Here is a 24,854-nt window from a genome sequence, read left to right as displayed (position 1 = left end):
ACTGATTTTTATTGTTTGTTCTTATGTTGTGCTGGTATACCACTGTCCCAGGTAAGGGCAGGGTTGGCGCCCGTAGACGTGTTTAACCCCATCACATTCTGTATGTGCATGTCTAAAGTCAGAAGCCTGTAACTCAGTGGTTGTTGATGCTGTATATTATATTTTATTTCGTTTATTGTTTTGTACATAAATTAGGCCGCTAGTTTTGTCGTATGAATTGCTCTAAAATTGTCATTTTTGGGCTTTGTATAGATTGCAATCCATTAAAAACATTTTCCCTTAATCCACGAAGATTGGTACCCATTAACAATCAATGAATCCACGATGCTAGAGTTGAACTAGATTTTGTTCGGAGAGCCCATCCGAAATGAGGTAGAAGATCTAGTACTTTATTTACTGTTACAGTATTACTATTACTCTGATTTTACTTTTTTAAGGTATTCCGGATGACATCGGAGATCCAAATATCCAGTCATTCGACGGGTCAATATACTTATTTAACACTGGGAGTAATTATAGTCAAGCAAAGGTAACCATTGTTATTACTTAGTATATTGGAAGTAATAAATTGTGATAAAATATATCTGTTTCTATGAGCTAATTTCACAAAACAAGGAGGCATTTGTGACTATCCAATATTTCTCGGCACAAAGGTATTGAAACAGTAATACAACAACCATCAAACCATAAACGTTAAACAGTCTTCGCAGTCCATATTGTATATCAAGATGTCGTTGTTCAGTGTAAAAAAATGTTCCCGGGTTTACCGTTTGCCATTCATGATGCGAAAAGTTTTGAAATAACAGGCTATCGTCAATGCGGGATTGAAAGATACGAATAAAAATGTTGGTTGAGTATTGCTTTCCTCTTTGAGAAACTGTCACTTGTGATTAATATATTTACTTGCGAATACTCATTAATTTCATTTGCAATAAATTGTTGAAAGGTGATAATATTATATGTATTGTTTATCTAAGTACTACAGGTTCTATACACTTTTAATAAAATTTTGAAGGAATACTGTACCAACATTTGTTCAACACTCATCGAAATAAATAACCAGGAGGAAGATCAATTCCTTTATGAGACATTTCAAATCTTAGAAATAGGTAAGCTCAGACTATGTAAGCATAACTATTATTGGTGTGTTAATCAAGAACTGACAGAATTATGACGTGTTTTGCAGTATATTCAATGGATAAAATAATATTTCTTTTGGTTATGTTTTAAGACAGAAATATTTTGGTGCACAAATATATTTGAAGTGACTTCACCCTGAGATCACCCACGGTTTTTGTTGGGGTTCGTGTTGCTTATTCTTTAGTTTTCTATGTTTTGTTTGGTGTACTATTGTTTGTCTATTAGTCTTATTCTTATTTATTGTCATGGTGTTGTCAGTTTATTGTCGACTTATGAGTTTGAATGTCCCTTTGGTATGTTTCACCTCTCTTTTATATCTAGTAAGTAAAATCAATAGGGATCTTCCTTTTAATATTTGAGCATATACGCAAGCAAGCCCATATGTAGTGTTTGATTTATTATCCGGAAACTAGTTATTTGCTCAAATTAGTCTATTTTATTGAAGGTTTAACCTTTAACTTGAAAGTAGTGAACTCAAAACCAATAGGGATCGTCATCCCATTACACGATCATATATCCAAGTATAGATGCAATGTGTGATATTAGTTAAGCATCCTGGAACAACTTTGCTGCAAAAATTAAGATTATATTTAGTAACTGTTACCTTGACCTTTTACATAGTGACCTCAATATCAATATGTATTCCTCTCGTTATTGTATGTATTTGACGATGTATCCAAGTACAGTTGCAATCCGATATACATTTTTGGATATAGAACCTGGAAAATAATGACGGTCGGACCAAAAGATATATACCCACCCTCGCTACTTCGTAGCGTTGACTTTAATTATTATTTTGCGTATGTAAATAAAAACTTTTAATTAAAAACATGAAAATTAACTTTCATACGGAGAGACATTATTATAAATTTTATAACATGACCTTGAAATATTTGGTTGATAAATTTAGAAATTGTTAAGAAACTTAAGTTCCAACTCCTTTTGGCAAAGTTGACTTTAGATGGATGTGTCTATTCTTTTCATGTCCCTTTTGGTAAAAAAAACGCTTGAAGTGTTTGAGTATTTGTTACAGTATTGGCTTTCAAATATATTGACTTGATCGTTCCTTATAGAAATAAATAAAGAAAAGCGCTGGACGCACCCTATTTATAATTGATATCTTTATTAAATGTCTGGACCAGTATGCATAAAACATCGAAACTTAAATGTTCCCAAGAATAAGTAATCACTAAGAATTTCATGAGTTACGTAAAGTGTGCAAGTCGTATGCATAATATTACTTAAGTCTTCACTTAACTAAGGAAAACTGAAATCGGAACCTTTTTTTAATCACAGTTTGATAATTGCTAGTTATTTGCATGTACTCACCCGTGAATTATGTTGATTTAATTGTTTACATTGATTGAACAATGCATATGAATAAATGGCGCTGTTTAATTGAATTTAAAAAATACAAAAAACACTAAAATATCCAAACAAATGCCAAATTGGCCCGATGTAGACAATTTTGTTTTGATGGACGAGCATTGGAAGAAAAAAATATATACACGTATATGTAAAGAAGAAAATATATCGAAATTATCCACATCAATTTTTTTATAGCAATCTGATTAAACTTCAATCACAGAGGATGTCGCTACATGAGGAAATGTTGATTACTCAAAATTATCTCGTTGCAAATCATATAGCTTAAGAATGGTATATGTTAGTAAATTCTTATCTGAAAAAAAGTTCCAAATCATCGTATATATATCAAATAGATTTATCTCATCTCAAGGTTGAGTTAATTTTTCATGGGTGTTGCTAGTTGGAGGTGCATGTTCTCCCCCAGAGACATACATACCTTTAACATTCCTAACAATACGAGATCACAATTTTTAAAAATCATTAGATACGATTAGAAATAAACTGTTTTTATCACATCACTTCTACAACATTAAACAATCGGGAGGGTCAATTTTCCATGAATTCATTTCACGCCAGGTGCATTTAAATTAAATATTTTTTTAATTTCACTGAAACCCATAGTATGCGATATATATGTGATATGTAAGATTTTAACAATTTTTTGCGTATTTTAGAAAATTTCAATTGAAATTCATAAATGCCTGAAAATGACTCAAAACTGCATTTTGCTAGATTTCGGAACATTTGATAAATTATTCAAACAATGATATTTGCAACCAAAACTAAAACTCTACTGGTAATAATAACATAAACTGACTTTAAGATTTAACTTAAATTATTTTGTTTTAATTGTGCCTTCTATACAAATTTCAAAATTTGCAATATTTTCGTTAAAATAAATACATGAAATATATCACTGAATATTTACGGAAATGTGAAAAATAATTAAATACAGTTAAAGTATGTTAAAGAGATTACGAATTCAAGTTGTTACTCAATTCACCTTTCTGATTTTGTCCCAAGTATTGAAACTTTAGGAGACTTTTTATCTTCGTCTTAAGAATCAAACTATTTAATTGAAAAACCAATGTCCCCCCTTACTCAGAAAACAGGATTGCGCATCCCTAAAGATTATCATCGCTTTCTTCATACATTTTGTACTAGCAATTTCTACCAGGCAATGTATTTGGACACCATAATGTTCAAAGTTATTCATATATATAAGCATGCGCGAACAAAGGAATCAAAAGAGAAATAATAGCATGAACTCCATGCGTGTAAATAAAAGTGAGCCATTTTCGAGAAAAACATATAAGTGAGATTGAAACTAAAGTGTAGGATGAAATGATATTACTACCCTCTCTAATCTCTAATTGTGTTTAATATTCGTGAATTCAAGAAAATTAAAATGATAGTAGAAATTTAGCCCCCACCAAAAAAAAAAGACAGAAAATTAAAAACCCGAAGAATTACAGATATTATTATTGATTCATTTAATGAGAACTTATGTTTCCATTTTCTACGAAACAGTATATTTTCAACTTCCTTTAGCAAGTGGTCAATTCGTCAATAATACAATTCAAAAAGGTTCTTTACCACTTTTTTTTTTACCTTTAATGAAGAAATATGAAATTATCCATGCACATAGTAAATATACTTATTAGGAACGCACGCTCAATATAAAACAATGGAAATGCTAAAACTACTTAAGAAAGGTCATGTCTTAGTTTGAACCATCCCAACAACTTATTAACTATGAACTGTTATACGTTAATTGATACCTTTATTGCAAGTTTTCTATCTTCAGATAGTTTGTGGATAGGAATAGAGTCAGTAAATGGTGGAAACTTTAGTTGGCAGTCAGGCAATACAACACAGACAAACATGTATGCGAACTGGGACTCTATAGAACCAGTTGATCCGGAGGCAGGAACTTGTGTTTTAGCAACTTCGCAGTATTCGTTTTGGGCACCAGTAACAGAAGATTGCAAGTTTCCAACTGGCTTCGTCTGTGAATTCGGGTAGATACTTCATCTTTTTCTTACTTTACTTGATACGTATTTTAGATTTAATATTGTGTATTTAAAGAAAATTAAAGGACTTAACACGGGAAGTAAAATGGACTCAATTTCTAAACAATCATACATTTATTTGACAGTATAATGTTATTTAAGGCCTCACTACGATACTGGAAGAAATTTGTAACGTTTGTGAATGAATTAACATCAACTCTGTAATATTGCGTTTAGATCTTTACATTGAATTGCGTTCTCTATGATATTCGAGAAGATGGGGATGATTAACCGTTTTCCCTGCAATGTAAATGTATAACTTATATCGGTTAATTTCTATCACATATTTAGCCTAGTGCGAATTTTTGAAAATTATTAGTATACCAATGGTGTATGATTTAAATGAAGTATATGTGTATATCTTTTGATAATGTTTACCCGTGTAATACAATGGTAACCACCCTATCCTCAATGTTCACTGTCAGCTTGATATAGTTATTCACCGGGTATACATTTACATTTGATTAAGTTATCTTGTTATTGTCTATGCAATGTCTTATTAGGAACACCTTAATATACTCAGCCCAATAAATAACGCACCTTTCCCCATATGTATTAATTTCACAATTATTTGTTGTTATAAAAGATTTCAAAACTTTATTATATTTTGAGCCTAATATTAAAAAAAATCCACGCTTCGGGAGAAAATGTTGTTTTATTGGCGATAATGGGAATTTCATCCAATAAAAGTAAAAGATTAAAAGTCTGAGATATGTCAATTTAAAATTTGCCATTATATATATAGAAAAAGATCGATTAAGAAACTGAACATCAGAGTCATTCTCTTTGTTTTCAGGTGAAAAAATACATACCATTTCAGTTATCACAAACTTATTTACATCTTTCGTTTTTGGGTTAAAAATAAGTTTTTGAGAAGTAAACAATGAAAAAAAAAAATTATAATTACATAAACATTTACTCATTCCAATAACTCTGAAAGTTATAAGAAAACAGTTATTTTTATTTCGAAGAAGTTGGTTCAAGTAGTGCCTTTCTTTTGTTTTTGGTTATATATATAACCCTAATTTACGATTTTCTATATTCCAGGAGCAACTGATTTCAAGTACGAAGAAAACAAACAGTGTAGTGCATGGATGTTTTGTTAAAATAAAATATAACAAAATCTATATATGTTATTTGTAAGCTTATACATCAACATTTATGTGTATCTAGTTGCAAGAAATTTCCTCAAAATATAATATCATCTTCCAAAGCAAGATGTTTAAGTTGCCAAATGCGTTTATACATAAAATTGACGCTGATCGTGCAATCTATATCAAAATAAGATGTGGTATAATTGCCAATGAGACAACTCTCCACCAGACACCAAATGACATAGAAATTAACAACTGAAGGTCACTGTACGGTCTTCAATTAAAGCAACAGTAGTATACCGCTGTCCAATAGCCATAATTCTATTAAGCAAAAACAAATCCGGGTAACAAACTCAAACCGAGGGAAACACATGAACTATAAGAGGAATACAACGGAACAACAGAAACTTGAATTACAACAAAAGCAAACGCCAACATACAAAGAAACGGACTATCTGATAACAACTGCCATATTCCTGACTTGGTACAGGACATTTTAAGAAAAATTGGTTGGTTGAACCTGGTTTTATGGCTAGCCAACTTCAACAATGAGCACACCTCATACCGCACAGTCAGTTATAAAAGGCCCCGAAAGCAATCCAACATATCTTGTATTTTCCAAGATGGATAATAACAACATGAATAACGAGTTGATGAAAATACAAAGTAAAACGTAATAAATGTCTATCTAGTAATTTGAATTTAGATACTCAAAATCTTCAAGAAGTCAAAAACATGATAACCTTATAAAACGCTACATGAATATTATCAATCCATTCAGTGTGCAATAAAACTAACAGTAGATAACCGATTTCGTAAATCCACCCCTAAGGTTCTATACTTGGTCCTCAATTGTTTGTGTTATTGATAAACGACCATCCCTTATGTATTGAAAATTGTGAAACAGACCTATATGATGATGACACCACTCTTTTTCAATCAAGGAACACATAGAAAATATACATGATGATGTTCAAGAGGATTTCTACAGGGTTGAAGAGTGTTGCAAAATGAATAACATGTTCATCAATACAAATAAAACAAAATGTTTGGTTACTTAAACAAAGCAGTAACTATCAATTCAGACTTATCAACCAAACTTAATAATAAATTCAAAAGTACTACAAAATTCTTCATGTGAAATATTTTTAGGTGTTAAAATTGACAGCACACTTAGCTGGAGAAATCAAACTGACCAAGTGTGTGCTAATATATCATCTAGAATATACCTTCTTTCTAGAATAAAGAAATTTTTATATATAAGTGCTAGGAAAACATATTACAATGTGTATTTTCTGTCCCTAATTGACTACTGCTGTATTATTTGGGGAGAATGTAAAAATAAAGGGATAACAAGAATATTAAATCTCAAAAAAGGGCAGCAAGATTAATTCTAGATACAGATCCTTTATCCCCATCAGCCCCCTTATTTAAAGAACTTGGGTGGATGATAGTTGAAAATAGAATAAAATACCAAAAATATTTACTTCTATATAAATGTGAAGCACCAATGTACCTAGTTCAAAAGTTTAAACTGAAATCAGATAATAATCCTTACTCCTTGAGATGTGTCACTCAAGATAATCTGATAGTTCCTAAGACAAAAGCTGAGCTGTTTAAGAAATCTTTTGTTTATTCTGGATCAGTGTTATGGAATGGACTTCCACACAAAATGCGTAAAACTCAAAACACTTTTACTTTTAAACAAAGTATCAAGAAGTACTTAAGACAATCCAGATAATATTCTGTTTTCTACAATGTATATATTTTATTTTATTTAGATTTTATTTTTTGATTTTTTTACTACATGTACCTCTTGAAGAGTTTTATATCTTATCATGATAATAATAATACATTGAATTACTTGACTGTAAATTAACTATGTGTGAATATCTGTTTTTGATTACATTGTAATTTCTATGTGAGGGCCTCAGGGAAGATTAGTTTGTTGTAACTAACTGTGTTTACCTTCTTTAATAAAAGAATTTATTATTATTATTATATACAAAACAAGATAAACATGACAGCAAACCCGGCTTTTCTTACACTTATTAGTTTTATTGTTAAGTCAGTAAAGGACCAAACACTAAAATGGTAAACACCCAATCCTCATTCCCATTTGGCATGAGAAATAACAAATTGATATTTGAAAAACATTGAAACGAGTGTTCAAAAAATGTCATATGGAAGAAAATAAAATGTATTTTCTAAACGGACACCATACTTCTCGAACGATAAGAATGAGTATCGTAAATATCGAACTTGACCTATATTTTGTCAAGAGAAACATCACATTATAATTTAAAAATATTAGGATCAAGCGGTATCAAATAATCGCACGGAGACGACATAAAGGCAACAGTAGTTTACCGCTGTTCAATAGTCATAAATCGATTTAACTGAAACAAATCCTGGTCACAAACCAAAACCGATGGAAACACATCATATATAAGAGGAAAATAACGGAACAACATAAACACTGAACTGCTACAAAAAAAAAAACGCCAACATACATAGAAACGGACTATTTAATAACAACTGTCATATTCCTGACTTGGTACAGGACATTTTAAGAAAAAATGGTGGGTTGAACCTGGTCATTTCCCAATCAACCATGGACTATAGTTCCTGAACGGTAAAACAAATTATCATCAAAATACCGAACGTGACCACAACTTTGATATCATAAAAAACATATTTCAGTTTGAATGGCATCGGTTGAACGGTTCTTTAATTATTGCAAGGAAACAGCTTGAGCCTCTCAACATCGTACTCTCCTGGTCAATAACCTGATATTCGACGGAGAACAAGGTTATCAAAAAATACAAACCCAGAGGGAATCACGTGACATCTGAAAAAGAGAGAGAGAGCTGTTGAGTCGACAAAAGTAAAATTTCTGATTATGATTAAGTTTTGTTTGTCTAACGTTCAGTGGCAATTATTTCATTAAAATTAAGGACAAACAATTAACAAATTATATCAAAAGTACGTTATGCAAGGTATGAACAATCAGAAGGACGGGAAGGGAATTTGGACTACCACTTGAAAATGTGGGTGTGATGTATAAGGATAATAATTTCGCCTTGCAGCAGGCGATCTATGACCCCATAGAGATTTTTTTCGATGAATTTTTCAGAGAGTGTTAGTCTCAATTCTGCGCGGATATGGCTTTGATATATACTTCCCGTAGTGCAAAAAAAAAAAACAACAAAAAAGAACATTTATCAAGGGTACCGACATTTTTCGAAGAAAATGATGAGACCTGATTGAATAGCTAACCTCCAACCTGTATGACAGTTGTTTATAGTTCCGTTATATTGATAAATTATGTGAGCAACCCAAACATATATTATTGGTGAACGTGACAATGATCGGGATCCAGCAACCAAAATTAAGTAAACACACAGTATAGATAAACAAAACAACTTATTTAAAAATCCAAACAAACATACATTTTAGTTTCTCAATTGAATTGTTTCATATTTGTCATGTTGGGGCCTTTATAGCCGACCATACGGTATGGGGTTTTCTCATTGTTAAAGGCCGTACAGTTGCTTACACCCACTTCATTTGAACTTTGGTGGATAGTTGTCTCATTGGCAATCGTACCACATCTCCATATTTTATATACATATAAATCTGACAAAGACTCTAACATAAAAAGTTTATGTCGTTGAGACTACATTAAATAGCCAAACATAGTGTGCATCATACCTGAAACATACTCATAACATTATGTTATCATACCAAGGTCATTCAAGTTATAAAGTATGTCACTGGTTACTTATTACATATTTATATTATCCTGATGTATTCTAATCATTTTCAGTATCCGCGGTCAAAATAAGTAAATAAACATAAATCTTATTAATCGATAGAACACAGACGCATCGTTCCGGTCAACCAATTCATGGTATTATGGACTATTTTCAGTTTCAATAGTTTTTCTTCATAACTATCCTAGAGCAATATTTTAACGTCACCAAATTTATGAAGTTCCTTAAATGTGATCATGCAGGTTTGAAATGAATCAGAGTTATGAGGAAAAATTATTGAAACAAAAAATAGTTCATAATACCATGCAAAAGTTGACCCAAACAATGCGTCTGTGTTTTATTAATTATACAACTCAAAGACAAAGACATAGCATCCTCTGGCTCATTTGCAGACATATACATCAAATAAAGCTCCAACAGTCATCTCGGAACCAGAGTTTTTGACAAACGAAGCGATTTTAATTTTGCAATCATAAATGTTTTTCACCTTCAGAAATATAACAACTTCACCCGCAACTATTACGACATTCAAGAGCTTGCAGCTGTTAAACAGACTTAATAGAACGTTATCAGTGTATGAGCAAAAACTAATGAGCCATGTTTTGTCAAAGAGCTTTTCGTACTATTCTCAAAAAGTTGATCGGGAAGTACCAATAATAGATAGATATTCATTGTCAAACTCTCAATGATACATGATGGCCTGGAGTTATAGATGCTGAAGTTGTATTTATTCATTTACTTTACAGTTTCCCTTATTGGTCGGTTAACTATTATGTTCCTTTTGGATTCTTGACGTGGCTTGGTATTTGTGCATCCAGTTTTCGGGTTTTTGTTTTGCTTTTGTCGTTCTTGATGAGGATGGGTTCAGAGGTTTTAAAGTATAAGGTTTTTAAAGGATTGTTTTCATTATGTATAATGTAGACCTTTGTATTCATATTTTAATTAACTCGTACTTTATCGGGAAAATGTAAATGTCACTATGTTTTACTATACTGTATTATCAACGACATAACATTTTTGCTTTAGCGTCTTTGTCAGATTTATTTTTATGTTGTTTATCTATACTGTGTGTTTACACACTTTCAATTGCTGGATCCCAGATATGGTCACCTTAACCTATAATGTATATTTGGGTTGCTCACATAATCATAATTTTATCAATATAACGGAACTATAAACAACTGTCGTAAAAGTGGAAGGTTTATCTAGCTATCAAATCAGGTCTGTACCCATGGTCAATAAGGAATATATGACATTTGTTTTCCGTTCGTACAGTTGGTTGATGTTGTCAAGCGTGTTGTTTTGTCAGGTTTTATTGAATTCCTCTATCTTGGAGGTCGGTATTTTTGTTAATGTTTTTTTTTTGTCTCAAAACCCCAACTGCGGCATATAAATATGGTCATCTCTGGACCTACCTAATTTAAGCCATGAAACTCTTGATGAATGGGGCGTTTAGCAGTACGGAAAGTATATATGCAAAGCAATTTCCGCGCACAATTGGGACTTAAGCTCTCTGCAATATCCATTGAAACAACTCTCTATAGGGCCGTAGGTCACCTGCTGCAAGGCAAATTTCTTATCCTTATACATCAAACCCATATTTTCCAGTAACATTCCAAATTCCATTTGCTTCCTTCCGGTTGCTCATACCTACCATAACGTACCTAATGTATAAATGTTAATTGGCTGTCCCTAATTTTTAATGAAGTAGTTGCCACTGGACGTTAGACAAACACAACTTAATCATATAAGGAGACGCTTACTTTGTCGACTCAACCTCTCTCTCTCTCTCTCTTTTAGAACTCACATGATTCTATAATTTGCATTTTTGCTAACCTTGTTTTCCGTCTAAAATCAGGTATTGATAAGGCCAGTACGATATTTGGAGGCTCAAGCTGTTTTCGTGTGGTAATTTATAAACCGTTTAACCTATGCCATTCAAACTGAAATATGTCTGTATGATATCAAAGTTGTGGTCAAGTTCGGTATTTTTATGATTATGTGTTTCACCGTTCGGGAACTATAGTCCCTGGTTGATTGGGAAATGACAGTACATGTCGTCTCCGTGGAATTATCTATGACAGCTTGCTTCAAATATTTGCAAATTTTAATGTCTTGTGTCTCATGACATAATAGAGGTTAACTTGAGAACGCTTGTTGCAATCTTTTTTAAATATTAATTTGTTATTTCTCATGAAGAAAAGGAGGTGAAGATTGGGTGTTGATTATTTAGGTGTTATGGCCGCCGTTGATGACTTAAAATAAATGTAAGAAAAGCCTGGTTTGCAGGCATTTTGACAGCCTTTTGCTTATCTTGATTTGTATATTCTTAATGGATTTACGAGATCGGGTATCTACTATTGCCTTAGATGCGGAACCGTAGCTCATAGGTCCTTATGATATTTTTTGATAATTTGCGGACCATAGAGCTACGTATTCAGGTCACACTTATTTCCCAAATTTTTATTATTTATCACCCTTGCATAGCTTGTCAATGTATACAGTTAGTTTCGTTAGATATTTTTCTATGATATAACGTACCTATTTGTTTCTGAATATTCATTTCCTTGACACTATTAATTAATTATTTCCTATTTTGTTCAGCCATTTGGAATCTCGTCGTGACGTCATAAAAACAAGAACAGATAACTCTAATAGGAAAAAACGTGTTGGTTTGTTTACGTTGTCTTTTATTCTATTTCTTGACTATTTGAATAAAAGACCTTTTTATTAAGCATTAATACAAAATGAAATAATAATTCTTCCCAGGAGTGTAAAAAATTCGTGTTAATTAGTGTTTCAAAGCCTGAAAAACACACAAATCCCGCTTAGTAATAAATAAACAAACCACCACGTGTTTTCCTATTTTGAAGGCGTTCTTCAACCTCCAACATAGGAGATCGAGGATATCCGAGTTATCTTTTCTTGATTTGAATAACGTCACGACGATATTCAAAATGGCTGAACAAAATAAGCGGAGACGTATACAAAAGGAAATAATTAACTAATAGTGTCAAGGAAATGAATATTCAAACATAAATATATACGTCATATCATAGAAAAATATCAAACGAAACGAACTGTATACATTGACGAGCTATGCAAGGGTTAGATAGATAATAAAAATTTGGGAAATAAGTGCGACCTGAACCTAGGTCACAATTCCGAACGTTTTGAAATTATAGGACAAATCAGTAGCTCTATGGTCCGTAAATTGTCAAAAAATATCATAAGGACATATGACCTACAGTTTCGCAGCTACTATTGCCTCACATTCATGGTTCACCAACCTTTTTTTTTTTTAGTTATTTTTTGTGCCACCTGAATGGTTTGATAGCATTTATGTAGCTTTTATAAGGCTATCATGCTTGTGACTTTCTGAAGTATTTCAGAATTTAAATTCAAAATACTAGACATATAGGAATTAAAAGGTCATCTTTTACTTTGTATTTCTCATTATTCATGTTGTTATTATGCACCTCGGAAAAGAGGCGAAAGATACCAAAGGGACATTTAAACTCATATGTCGAAATCAAACTGACAACGCCATGGATAAAAAAGAAAAAGACCAACAGAGAAACAATAGTACACAAAACACAACATAGAAAACTAAAGATTGAGCAACACGAACCCCACCAAAAACTGGGGGTAATCTCAGGTGCTCCGGAAGGGAAAATACAAGATACGTTATATAGCAAGAAAATACAAGATACGTTATATAGCAAGAAAATACAAGATACGTTATATAGCATGAAAATACAAGATACGTTATATAGCATGAAAATACAAGATACGTTATATAGCAAGAAAATACAAGATACGTTATATAGCAAGAAAATACAAGATACGTTATATAGCATGAAAATACAAGATACGTTATATAGCATGATCGGCGTCATTTTGATGTATAAACGAATTTGCCTTCTTAAACACCTCGCCATTGTGTTATTGTGCTATCGTCTTTTTTTGTATTCTTGTATTTCATTTTTGCTTTTGTACTTTGTCTATATGCCATTTTGTTTTTCTTTGTTGACATATTTGTTTGTTTTTATAGTGATTAAGATTATAACACTATGTTGACTGCTGTACTCCTATTTTTGACATTTTTACCTATTATGTCTGTTTGTTTTGTTCATACATTGTCGTCAATATAATGGAATTTTATGCGACTGTCATACAAGTGAGAGGTTTAGCTAGCTATAAAACCAGGTTTAATCCACCATTTTCTACATAAGGAAATGCTTGTACCAAGTCAGTAATATGACAGTTGTTTTCCATTCGTTTGATGTGTTTGAGATTTTGATTTTGCCATTCGATGAGGGACTTTCCGTTTTGAATTTTCTTTGGAGTTCGGTAGTTTTGTTATTTCACTTTTTGGAAGATGTCCATATATTTTGAGGGCATTTCTTTTAACTAGATATACATTAATGTAGATGTATCAGCAAAACAATAACATAATGGATTTTGTTATAATTTATTTTAACAACTAGTGCATGTACTACACTGTTTTCTGCTTCGTTCTTGAAATCAGTTGATCCTGGAATACAGAAAATCGTTTATGAGGATTATATTAATTTGATATTCAACAAGAAAATAAACGCATCACTTCAATCAATATCTTTGAAGTAAAACTATCTTTTTTTCATAACTTTCAAAGTTAATGAAATGAGTCAAAATTTTTCATAATTTTTCTGATATCATAAATTTTATAAATTCTGTGAAAATGATTTTTTTTTTTATTTTTGATTTTTGACCTCTCAAAAACACATTTGAACCCAGAAACGAAAAAGCAGCAGAATTGTCAAAACCGAAAGTCATGTGTATCTATTCGCATGAAAACAACAAGCATAACTTTGATGTTCAGTTTCTTAATCGATTTTTTTATCTATTTATACTGACCCATTTCAAATTGGCTTAACTAAGACTTTTGATTTTTTTTTACTTTTATTGAATGAAATCCCCACCTCCCCCCCCCCCCCCCCCCCCCAAAAAAAAATAAAAAAAATCAGAGGTCACGGAGAACGCAAGCCAATTTAAAGATCTAAACGTTATATCATAGAGCTGATGTCAGTTTTATTTTATCTACAATCTTTACAACTTTTCAAAGAAACAAAGGTGTTAGTATCGTAGAGTGGCCTTTTTAAAGTACCGAACTGTTAGTAAATTGGAGGTATGTTTAAAATTAAGGATGTAGTCATGTCAGGATTAGGAATTTTCGTCAGATCTTCGGACTCCTTGAGTGTTTTCTTACCATACTGGGTAAAATATGTTGTCCTATATCACCCACTAATATTTTCATAGAAGACTCCAATAGCTCATTAAAAGGTTATTAACAAAGTTTAAGCAGATTATAGCTTTCTTTTCATACGATTGAAGACCCAAATAATACCAATGCTAAATATAAGAAAACAGTCCGAGTCAGCCTTTTCCCGCTATTTAAAAAAAAATCGAATATCTCGAAAAGGAATCCCATAACATATTAATATTTTTATCTTATTTTGTTCCTTAACTATTGCTCTTCTGATTTATTGTATTAATTCAAAATTACAGATTTTTAAAATAAGTATCAAATAAAGCAAGAAAAAGAAGAGGTATCCACCTAAAATCACAGACGAAGTCCTGCAGATCGGTATCGCATGCATTTTCAAGTGTTGGTAACCAAAACATATAAAACGGTCTTGTTTCTATACAAGATCCTGCTGTAGGAACAACTGGTTCTAGTAAAATGGAAGCCCAGTTCGCATACTGGTTGGTCTGTGTTGTATTACCTGAGGGCCAACTAAAATTCCCACCATTTACCGACTCTAATCCAATCCACAAAGAATCTGTATATTGAAAAAATGCAATAAAAGTATTATCTATTCACTGTGTATATAGATAACATATTACAGTTTATAGTAAATAAATTCTAGGATGGTTCAAAATAAGATATGAACTCTCTCAAGTAGTCTTTGCATTTGCATTTTGTTTTATCAAACGTTCCTAATCAAGTTATTTTAAGTAAACTGTATGAATGATTCATTTCCCTTTTCTTCACTTAGAGTAAAATAGAAAAGTGGGAAAGTCCGTATTTCCAAAGGAATAACCACTTGCTGGTCGACGTTGCGTTCCCGTAGGTATCATAAGCCGCCCAGTAGCCAGCATTCGGTTACGACATGAAATGTTATTGATACGTTCATTTCTGTAAATTTACTGTTTATAGAATGTTGAATTATTCTGGCGTACTAAATAATAAATCTGGCAAAATTGAATTCCTAGAGGAATGATTTTATAAAAACAATTACGATCTTTGCAGGAAAAGGATTGGGACACGAAGGCTATGGACAATTTGTAACACTATTACAATAATTAAGTTACGTTTTCTTAGTATTTTTTATTTTATTGTACACTCAAAAGTCACATGATAACGCCAGAATTCTTTGCAGTGTTTAGATCAATACCACGTTGTCTGCACGAACACACCAACTTATGGGTGATGTCACATGACAAGTAGATTGTGAAAACGGTGTGTGGGACATTTATTTGCTTAATTCGCCTGTGTAAAAATCTAGCCGGATGTATAGAAAAATGTCACTTGATACGACATCTATTAATGTATAACCTGCATCAAATATGGTACTTTGACATCAAAATGTAATATTGATATTAGCAGAGAGAAAAAAAGATTTCATGAATGAAGTAATACAAATACTTAAACTTGTCAAGAGCTTATATGACCAAAAGGGACAATAAAAGAATAGCCAAATTCATCTACAGTTAACTTAGCGGGGGGATTTGGAATCTAAGTCTCTGAACAATTTCTAATTTAATCAAACGAAAATTTAAAAATTGTATCCCGATGAACGAAATATTTTTTGTTTTTAATAAAAATGTTCATATACATACTACAAAGTAGCGTAGAGTATATATGTATGTTTACCCGTGTAAAACAATCGTAACCACCCTATTACAATGTTCACTGTCAGCTTTGTATAGTTTTCACCGGGGAAAGCCAAATATAGACAAAATCCACGCTTTCGAGGAGAAACATTTATTTCATTTGCCACAATGGTAATTTCAAATGAATGCAAAAAAAAAAAAAGCCTGAGATATGTAAATTTCAAATTACCATTATATATAGAAAAAGATTAATTACAAAACTGAACATCAGAGTCATACTCTTTGATTTCAGGTGAATAAGTACATACCATTTCAATTTTCAAAAACTTGTTTACATCTTTTTGGGTTAAAAATGCGTTTATATTACAAAACATTATATTATTTTACTAAGCAAGGTGTTCTTTTAAAGAAAAGAAGTTAGCAATATCCTTTAACTTTACTTTCCGCTATATAGATGATGTTCTCTCACTAAATAATTCAAAATTTGGTGACTATGTTGAACGCATCGATCCTATCCAACTAGAGATAAAGGATACAAAAGATACAGATCAGTCTGCCTCATATCTTGGCTTAAATCTAGAGATTGACAATGAGGGTCGGTTGAAAACAAAACTTTACGACAAAACAGACGATTTTAGCTTCCCAATTGTGAACTTTTCATTTAAATGTAGCAACATTCCAGCAGCGCCTGCATACGGCGTATATATCTCCCAATTGATGCGATATTCCCGGGCTTGTTTTTCTTATGATGATTTCCTTGATAGAGGTTTGCTGCTTATAAGGAAGCTATTTAACCAAGAGTTCCAAATGGTGAAGTTGAAATCATCCCTTCCGAAATTTTACGGACGCCATCACGAGTTGGTTGACCGTTATGGAATATCCGTTTCACAGATGATATCGGATATGTTCCTTATGTCGCAAGTACAATCCCCTTTTCATGAATGTGACCTACCGAATTAGACTATTTACTGGGTTTGTAATAACATGAGCAACACGACGGGTGCAACATGTGTACAAGGTCTGCTTACCGTTCTGGAGCACCCGAGATCACCTCCAGTTTTTGGTGAGGTTCGTGTTCCTTAGTCTTTAGTTTTCTATGTTGTGTCTTGTGTACTATTATTTGTCTGTTTGTCTCTTTCTTTTTTAGCCATGGCGTTGTCAGTTTATTTTCGATCTATGAGTTTGAATGCCCCACTGGTTTCTTTCGCCCCTCTTTTATAAATATGAAGCAGATATTCAATTTTCATTTTATACTTTTAAATATCATACATTTAGCAATTAATACCCATAAATTTGCTTTAATAAATGAAGTCAGAGAAAAACACCTTTACAGGGCCGTTTATTAGTGTTCCTGGCTTACTCCTTTATAAAACGTGTTGTTTTGAATTTTTTATATACAGCGCTGAGTCAATACCTCTGCTGTTGGAAAATCAGTCCCGCAGGGTATCATCATCTCAGTAGTCAGTACTTCGGTACATGATTTATTACAATCCTTTCTAAAATTGTCCGTTTAAAAAAATGAAATTATAAAGAAACTAAGGTTTCAACTCCCTCAGGCAAAGTTAGCCTTAAATGGATTTGGCTGTTTTTTAGGTTCATTTTGGTCATAAAACTCTTCAACTGTTTCGGTTTTTATAAATCCTTGGCTTTCAAATATTGGCTTTGAGTGTTCCGGATGAAGGTAAATCAAGAAAAGCGTTCGGGCGTATGACATTTATACAACGTGTTGTTTTCATTTTTTAGGACAGGCACATATAGAATGTGCCGGAGTTAATCATGTTTGACGACGCCAACTCTTCTCTAATCTGGTACAGTGGTAGAACAGTACATAACAAGAACTATGAATATCAGTTGAAATGGGCTTTACTCATCAGATCGACATAAAGCAGAAAATATCATACAAAAAGACAGACCGATCGTGGCAGTGTATTTATACATTCCTATAAAAAAAAAGACACAAAGTACAGATCGCAGTAACGGACAGCTAGTTCAAGATCAATAACAACAAATACAATAAGCGTGTATCTCAGTATTCATGGTCACATCGGCCATTTTGTAACAATGCAATCGAATTGCACATCTAAATCAACCCGCATCAGTAACGTCAAAGGTAGCAAAACACAGTAAGGAAAACACTTAAAATTGACATTCATAATTTTCAACCACCCTCTTTTCCTTCCTTTCTGACAAATAAGGCTTTATATTTGTGTTACAAAGTGTTATGCATGTGAATATTTATGGAAAGAGCATCGTCCATAGATTTGCTTTCCAATAGTTATAATGATTAAATATAATCCTCTTTTGGTGTAATCATGGCAATAATCTGCATTTATTTGATACAAAATATTTCAAAATGGGGGAGAAAATGTCACGAAAGTCCCCAAAATTTGGTCCAAAGGAAAATTTCAATCCATTAGAGTGATACCTTTCCTGAAACCATAGACATTTATCTATCAAGAGGTCCAAAAAAAGCATAATATGCATTTCTGCTGACTTTTCCATAAAATTGAATTAAAGGTTCGAGAGTCAAACCTTTGTTAAAACACTACAATAATTTTTGGACCTATGGGCGGTACGGATGTGAAAATACAGACTGTCAAACAGATAAATGGCCTACGAAGCATGCTAAAACAATCTTGATGTCCATATAAACCCACTTAGAAGACTATATATTGTTCTTCAAAAAATCAATTCAAAAATCAATTTTATTGTTCAAAAACGTTTATATTTACAAAATTCACCATTACCAAAATGCGAAACTAAACTTATAACTGTGTATTGCTACCAAAAACAAAAACAAACACAAAAAGCAAAGCTGGATGCACAAGTACAAAAAAAAAGGAAAATAAAAAAATACCGAACTCCGAGGAAAATTCAAAACTGACAGTCCCTAATCAAATGGCAAAATCAAAAGCTCAAACACATCAAACGAATAGATAACAACTGTCATATTCCTGCCTTGGTACAGCCATTTTCTTATGTAGAAAATGGTGGATTAAACCTGGTTTTATAGCTAGCTAAATCTCTCACTTGTATGACAGTCACATAAAATTTCCTTTATATTGACAACGATGTGTGACGTCAGGAATCAAAAAGGAACATAACAGTTAACCGATAAAAAAGGTAATACTGTAGAGTAAACGAATGCTACACAATGTCATCACCTGAAATCTTAAACTCCAGACCATCATGTATCAATTGTGAATTTGACACTGAATACATATCTATTGTTGGTATTTTCCGATAAATTTTTAGAATAGTAGGACGAGAGGTTCTTTGAGAAAACCATTGTTCATCAATTTTTACTCAGACACCGATGACGTGTAGCAGCTGCATGTTTTTGAATATCGTATGAGGTGAGTAATGTATACTAAGGTGACCTATAGTTATCATTTTTCGGGGTTTTGGTCTCATTTGGTCTCTTGTGGAGAGTTTTCTCATTTGCAATACTACCACAACTTCTTATTTTCGTATATCCATACGCTGGATTTTTATATATCCATAAGCTGGTGAAGTTTTAACATTGCTGCAATGGTGAGACACATTAAGAATTGCAGAATTGAAATCGTTTCGTTTCTCATAGACTTAGGTTCAGAGATGCCTATTAGAGTCTTATTCGAGGTATATGTCTAAATAAGAGATAGAGGAAGCTATGTCTGTGGTTTATTTAATCGACAAAACAGAGACACATCATTTTTGGTCAACAAATTTATCGAATTATAATCTTTAGTTTTAACAGATGTTCTTTATACTTCTGCTGGATTAACATCTCTATGAAATCACTTAAATGAGATCGTACAGACATGACAGATGTAAAATGAATAAGAGTAATAAGGAAAACATATTGAAACTAAAAATAGTTCAAAATGCTATGGAATGGCTGATTGAGATCATTTGTCTGTGTTTAATTTGTCGATCAAAGATATAGCATCTTCTGCTTCATTTTCAGACATATAAATTTAACCCCGCCACATTCTATATATATGCATGTCCAAAGTCAGAAGCCTGTAATTGAGTGGTTATTGTTTGTTACACTTTATCATATTTGTTTTTCGTTTATTGATTGTCTATTGTGTTCTTATTGTGTGCTGCTGCACCACTGTCCCAGATTAATGAGAGGGTTTTGCGCCATCTAACTAGTTCAACCCCGCCACATTATGTATGTGGCTGTCCCAAGTATGGAGCCTATAATCCAGTGGTTGTCGTTTGTTGCTGTGTAACATATTTGTCTTTCGTTCATTATTTTTTTTACAAATATTAGGCCGTTCGTTTTTTCTCGTTTGAATTGCTCTACATTTGTTATTTCGATGTCTTTTATAGCTGACTATGTGGTATGAGCTCATAGTTGAAGGCCTTATTGTGACCTAAAAATGTTAATTTCTGTGTGATTTGGTCTCTTGAAGCGAATTGTCTCATAGGCAATCATACCACATCTTCTTTTACGTATAAGACATGTTGACCTATTATTGCTGTTTGGTTTGTTAACACATTGTTGTCAATACAATGGAATTTTATGCGACTGTCATACACGTCAGAGGTTAAGCTGGCAAAAAACCCGGGTTTAATCGGCAATTTCTTCAAAAGGAAATGCCTGTACCAAGTCAGGAATATTATTACAGTTGTTCTCTATTCGTTTGATGTGTTTTAGCTTTTAGTTTTGCAATATGATAGGTACTTTCCGTTTTAAATTTTTCTTGGAGTTCGATATGTTTGTTATTGCACTTTATACATCGAATTAAGCTCAAACGGTCATCTCTGAAATAGAGTCAATGACATACGAAGCGATTTCAATTTTGTAATAATAATTTTTTTCTCATCTTAGCATGAATATAACACCTTAATCCGCGTAAGGAGTATACATTTCTCAAATCATACGTTATTCAAGAGCTTGCAGATGCTCCACAGACTTTGTAGAACGTCATCGGTGTCTGAAAAAAAAATGATGAGAAAAGGTTTTGTCAACCTCATGTATCATGTGTATCAACCTCATTAAAAGTTAATAATTGTATGATGTTTTACTTTGAATTTACATCAACTCTTTATTCATATTGTTATTATGTACCTAATATACAGGACAATTATATAGCACGATCTGCGTCATGTTGATGGATTAACGAATTTGCCATCTTTAATGCATGCTTTAGAAGCTGGCCATAAATATTTAGGGCATGTCCTGTAACTTGATATCCATGAATGTAGATGTATCAGCAAAACAATAACATAATTGATTTTATTATATTTTTTTTACAACTAGCGCATGCACTACACTGTTTTCCGCTTCATTCTTGCCATCAGTTGATCCTGGAATACAGAAAATCGTTTATGGGGATTATATAATTATTTTTCATAACTTTGATAGTTAATGAAATCTGTCAAAATTTTTATATTTTTACAGCCATTAGAAATTTTGTCAGCATGATTTTTTTTTTTAATTTTTCCTTTTTGACCTGAACAAAACACACTTATTCCCAGCAACGAAAAATGCAGCAGAATTTGTCAAACCTGAAGTCGTGTGTATTTATTCGCATGTTTACTTTGTTGTTCAGAAATTTAATCGTTTTTTATATCTATATTAAATGACCAATTTAATATTGAATTATCTCAGAATATTGATTTTTTACTTTTTATATTTTTATGAATGAAATCCGTCCCCTAAACCCCTCCCCCCCCCCCCCCCCCAAAAAAAGAAAAAAAAACACAAAAATTTTGTCTAAAAGTGTGGAATTATTTCTAACTTAGGCTTAGGTTAGAAATATTTTAACCAAACAAGACATTGTGAAATTGATACCTATGAGAAGAAATGTTGTGTTACTTATATCATAAGTATAGAAACGAAACATTTGATAATTATTATTATTATATATAAAAAAGTAGGTGTCGTATGATTACCAATGAGACGACAGCCTTTTCCCGCCATTTATACAAAATCAAATATCAAAAAGGAGATCCATAACCTTTCAATATTTTAGCTTAATTTGTTTCGTCACTATTGCTCTTCTGACTTATGATATCAATTTAAAATTCCAGATCTTTAAAATTTAACGTGAATACATCCTTAATGTCTAATTTACTTCTCAAATTCATTTGTTTATATAATCTGCTTGATATGCACAATTTGCAATAATAGTATCAAATAAAGTTAGTAAAGGTAAAATATTCACCTCAATTCACAGACGAAGTCTTCCAATTTTGTTTTGCAATCATTTTCAAGGTTTAGTAACCAAAACTCATAAAACGGGAATGCCTGTACACAAATTCCTGCTGGGGGATTATTTATAAACTCCAATGGTACAACGGAAGCCCAGTTCACATACTGGTTTGTCTGTGTTGTATTACCTGAGGGCCAACTATAATTCCCACCATTTACCGACTCTAATCCTATCCACAAAGAATCTTTATAAAGAAAAATTGAATAAAAGTATCATTTATTTACTAGGTATATAGTTAGCACATTACAGTTCATAATAAATAAATAGTAGGATATTTCAAAATAAGGTATGATATCTTCGCATTTTCATTTGTTTTTTATCAAACGTTTCCAATCAAGTTATTTTAAGTATATTGTATGAATTAATCATTTCCCGTTTCTTCACTTAAAAAAGAAGAGTGGCAAAGTCAGGATTACCAAATGAATTACCACTTGCAGGGCTACGTTGACTTCTCTTAGGTATCATAAGCTGCCCTGTAGCCAGCATTCGGTTACGACATGAAATATAATTGATACGGTCATTTCTGTAAATTAACTGTTCATAGAATGTTGAACTATTCTGGCGTACTACATTGTAAATCTTGTAAAGTAGACTTCCTAGAAGAATAATCTTTTAATAACTATAACGATCTTTGTAGGAAAAGGATTGGGACATGAAGGCTATAGACAATTTGTAACACTCTTAGAATACTTTAATTTCGAGTCAAATTTTTTAGTTTGCGATTTTATTTTACACACGCAAGTCACATGATAACGTCAGAATGATTTGCAGTGTTTAGATCAATACCACGTTGTTTGCACGAACACACAAACTTATGGGTGATGTGAAATTTTAGGTAGATTGTAAATACGTTGAGTTGGACAAATTAAAAGATAAATCAATTATTTGCTTAATTGGCCTCTGTGAAAAACTACCCGGATGTATAGAAATATGTCACTTGATACCACATGTATTGGTGTATAACCTGCGTCAAATATGGTACTTTGACATCAAAATGTAATATTGATATTAGCAGAGAGAAAAAAAGACCATGAATGAAGTAATACAAATACTTAAACTTGTCAAGAGCTTATATGACCAAAAGGGACAATAAAAGAATAGCCAAATCCATCTACAGTTAACTGAGCGGGGGGATTTGGAATCTAAGCGTCTGAACAATTTCTAATTTTATTAAACGAAAATTTAAGTTATGCTATAAATTATGTTGACTTCGTAAACGTACTACAAAGTAACGTAGAGTATATGGCCTTTAGTAAGTCCGTCAGACATGTTCTTATCCGGATGCTACCTCAAAAACTTCGGATTACAACTGTACTTCGCATCGTTGTCAGTATTGGAATTTGATGCGACTGTCGTACAAGTGAGAGGTTGAGCGCTATAAAACCAGGTTCAATTCACAATTTTCTACATAAGAAAATGCCTGTACCAAGTCAGGAATATGACAGTTGTTGTCCATTCGTTTGATGCGTTTGTGCTTTTGATTTTGCCATTTGATTAGGGACTTTCCATGTTGGATTTTCCTCAGAGTTCAGTATTTTTGTGATTTAACCTTTTTTTTTCGATACATTGTCACACATGAAGAAAAGGAGATCCCTATTGATATTGAGGTCACTACATAAAAGGTCAAGGTAAAAAGTACAATAAATAGCCTGCAAAGGTGAAGCATAGTTGAGTCCAGCTGCTTAACCAATACCACACATTGCATCCATACTTGGATATATGGTCACATATTAAAAGGACGATCTCTATTTATTGTAAGGTCTCCACATTCAAGGTAAAGGTTAAAGCTATACAAAATACACAAATTTGAGCAACATAGATATTTGTGGATTAATAAACTACTACACATGATTTGCAAACTTACTTAAACATAATGTCTTATTTTAAGATGATGATCCAATTCACTGGGTATAAGGGTTTTATATATAGTTACTAAAAAAAGTATTGTGTTACCCAATATTTCTGTCAGAAATCATAACCGAATTAATTTACTGTGGATTCATTATTTTTCGTTGGGTACCAATTTTCGTGTATTTCGTTGGTACAGGTAAATCACGAAATTAAATGTTCAAAGAATGACAAATTTTCTGCAAACTGGTATGCAGGATTGGGCAAAATCACTAAATTAAATATCCACGAACATACAAATTTTCCTTAATCCACGAAAATTGGTACCCACGAAAATAAATGAATCCACAGTATAATTAATTGAATAAAATCGAAAAGCACGTTATAATATTTTCGGTTATCGATAAACATGGTCTAATAATAGATATGCTTACCTATTTCTAAGTTATTCATAGTCTCTAAAACGAA

General features: G+C 32.3%; 1 protein-coding gene across 1 annotated transcript in view; it reads left to right on the top strand.

The window, feature by feature from the left end:
• Positions 1-24,854, top strand: part of LOC127700167 (signal peptide peptidase-like 2B) — a 231,364-nt gene that overhangs the window by 165,714 nt on the left and 40,796 nt on the right. Inside the window, 3 exon segments of the mRNA XM_052203588.1 lie at positions 438-529; positions 1,016-1,109; positions 4,316-4,515. Coding sequence (XP_052059548.1) covers positions 438-529; positions 1,016-1,109; positions 4,316-4,515 — 386 coding nt within the window.

This window comes from Mytilus californianus, unplaced genomic scaffold, assembly GCF_021869535.1.
Source record: "Mytilus californianus isolate M0D057914Y unplaced genomic scaffold, xbMytCali1.0.p SCAF_49, whole genome shotgun sequence".
Taxonomy (NCBI): domain Eukaryota; kingdom Metazoa; phylum Mollusca; class Bivalvia; order Mytilida; family Mytilidae; genus Mytilus; species Mytilus californianus.
Note: the sequence above shows the minus strand (reverse complement) of the source record. Positions and strands in the feature narration are given on the sequence as shown.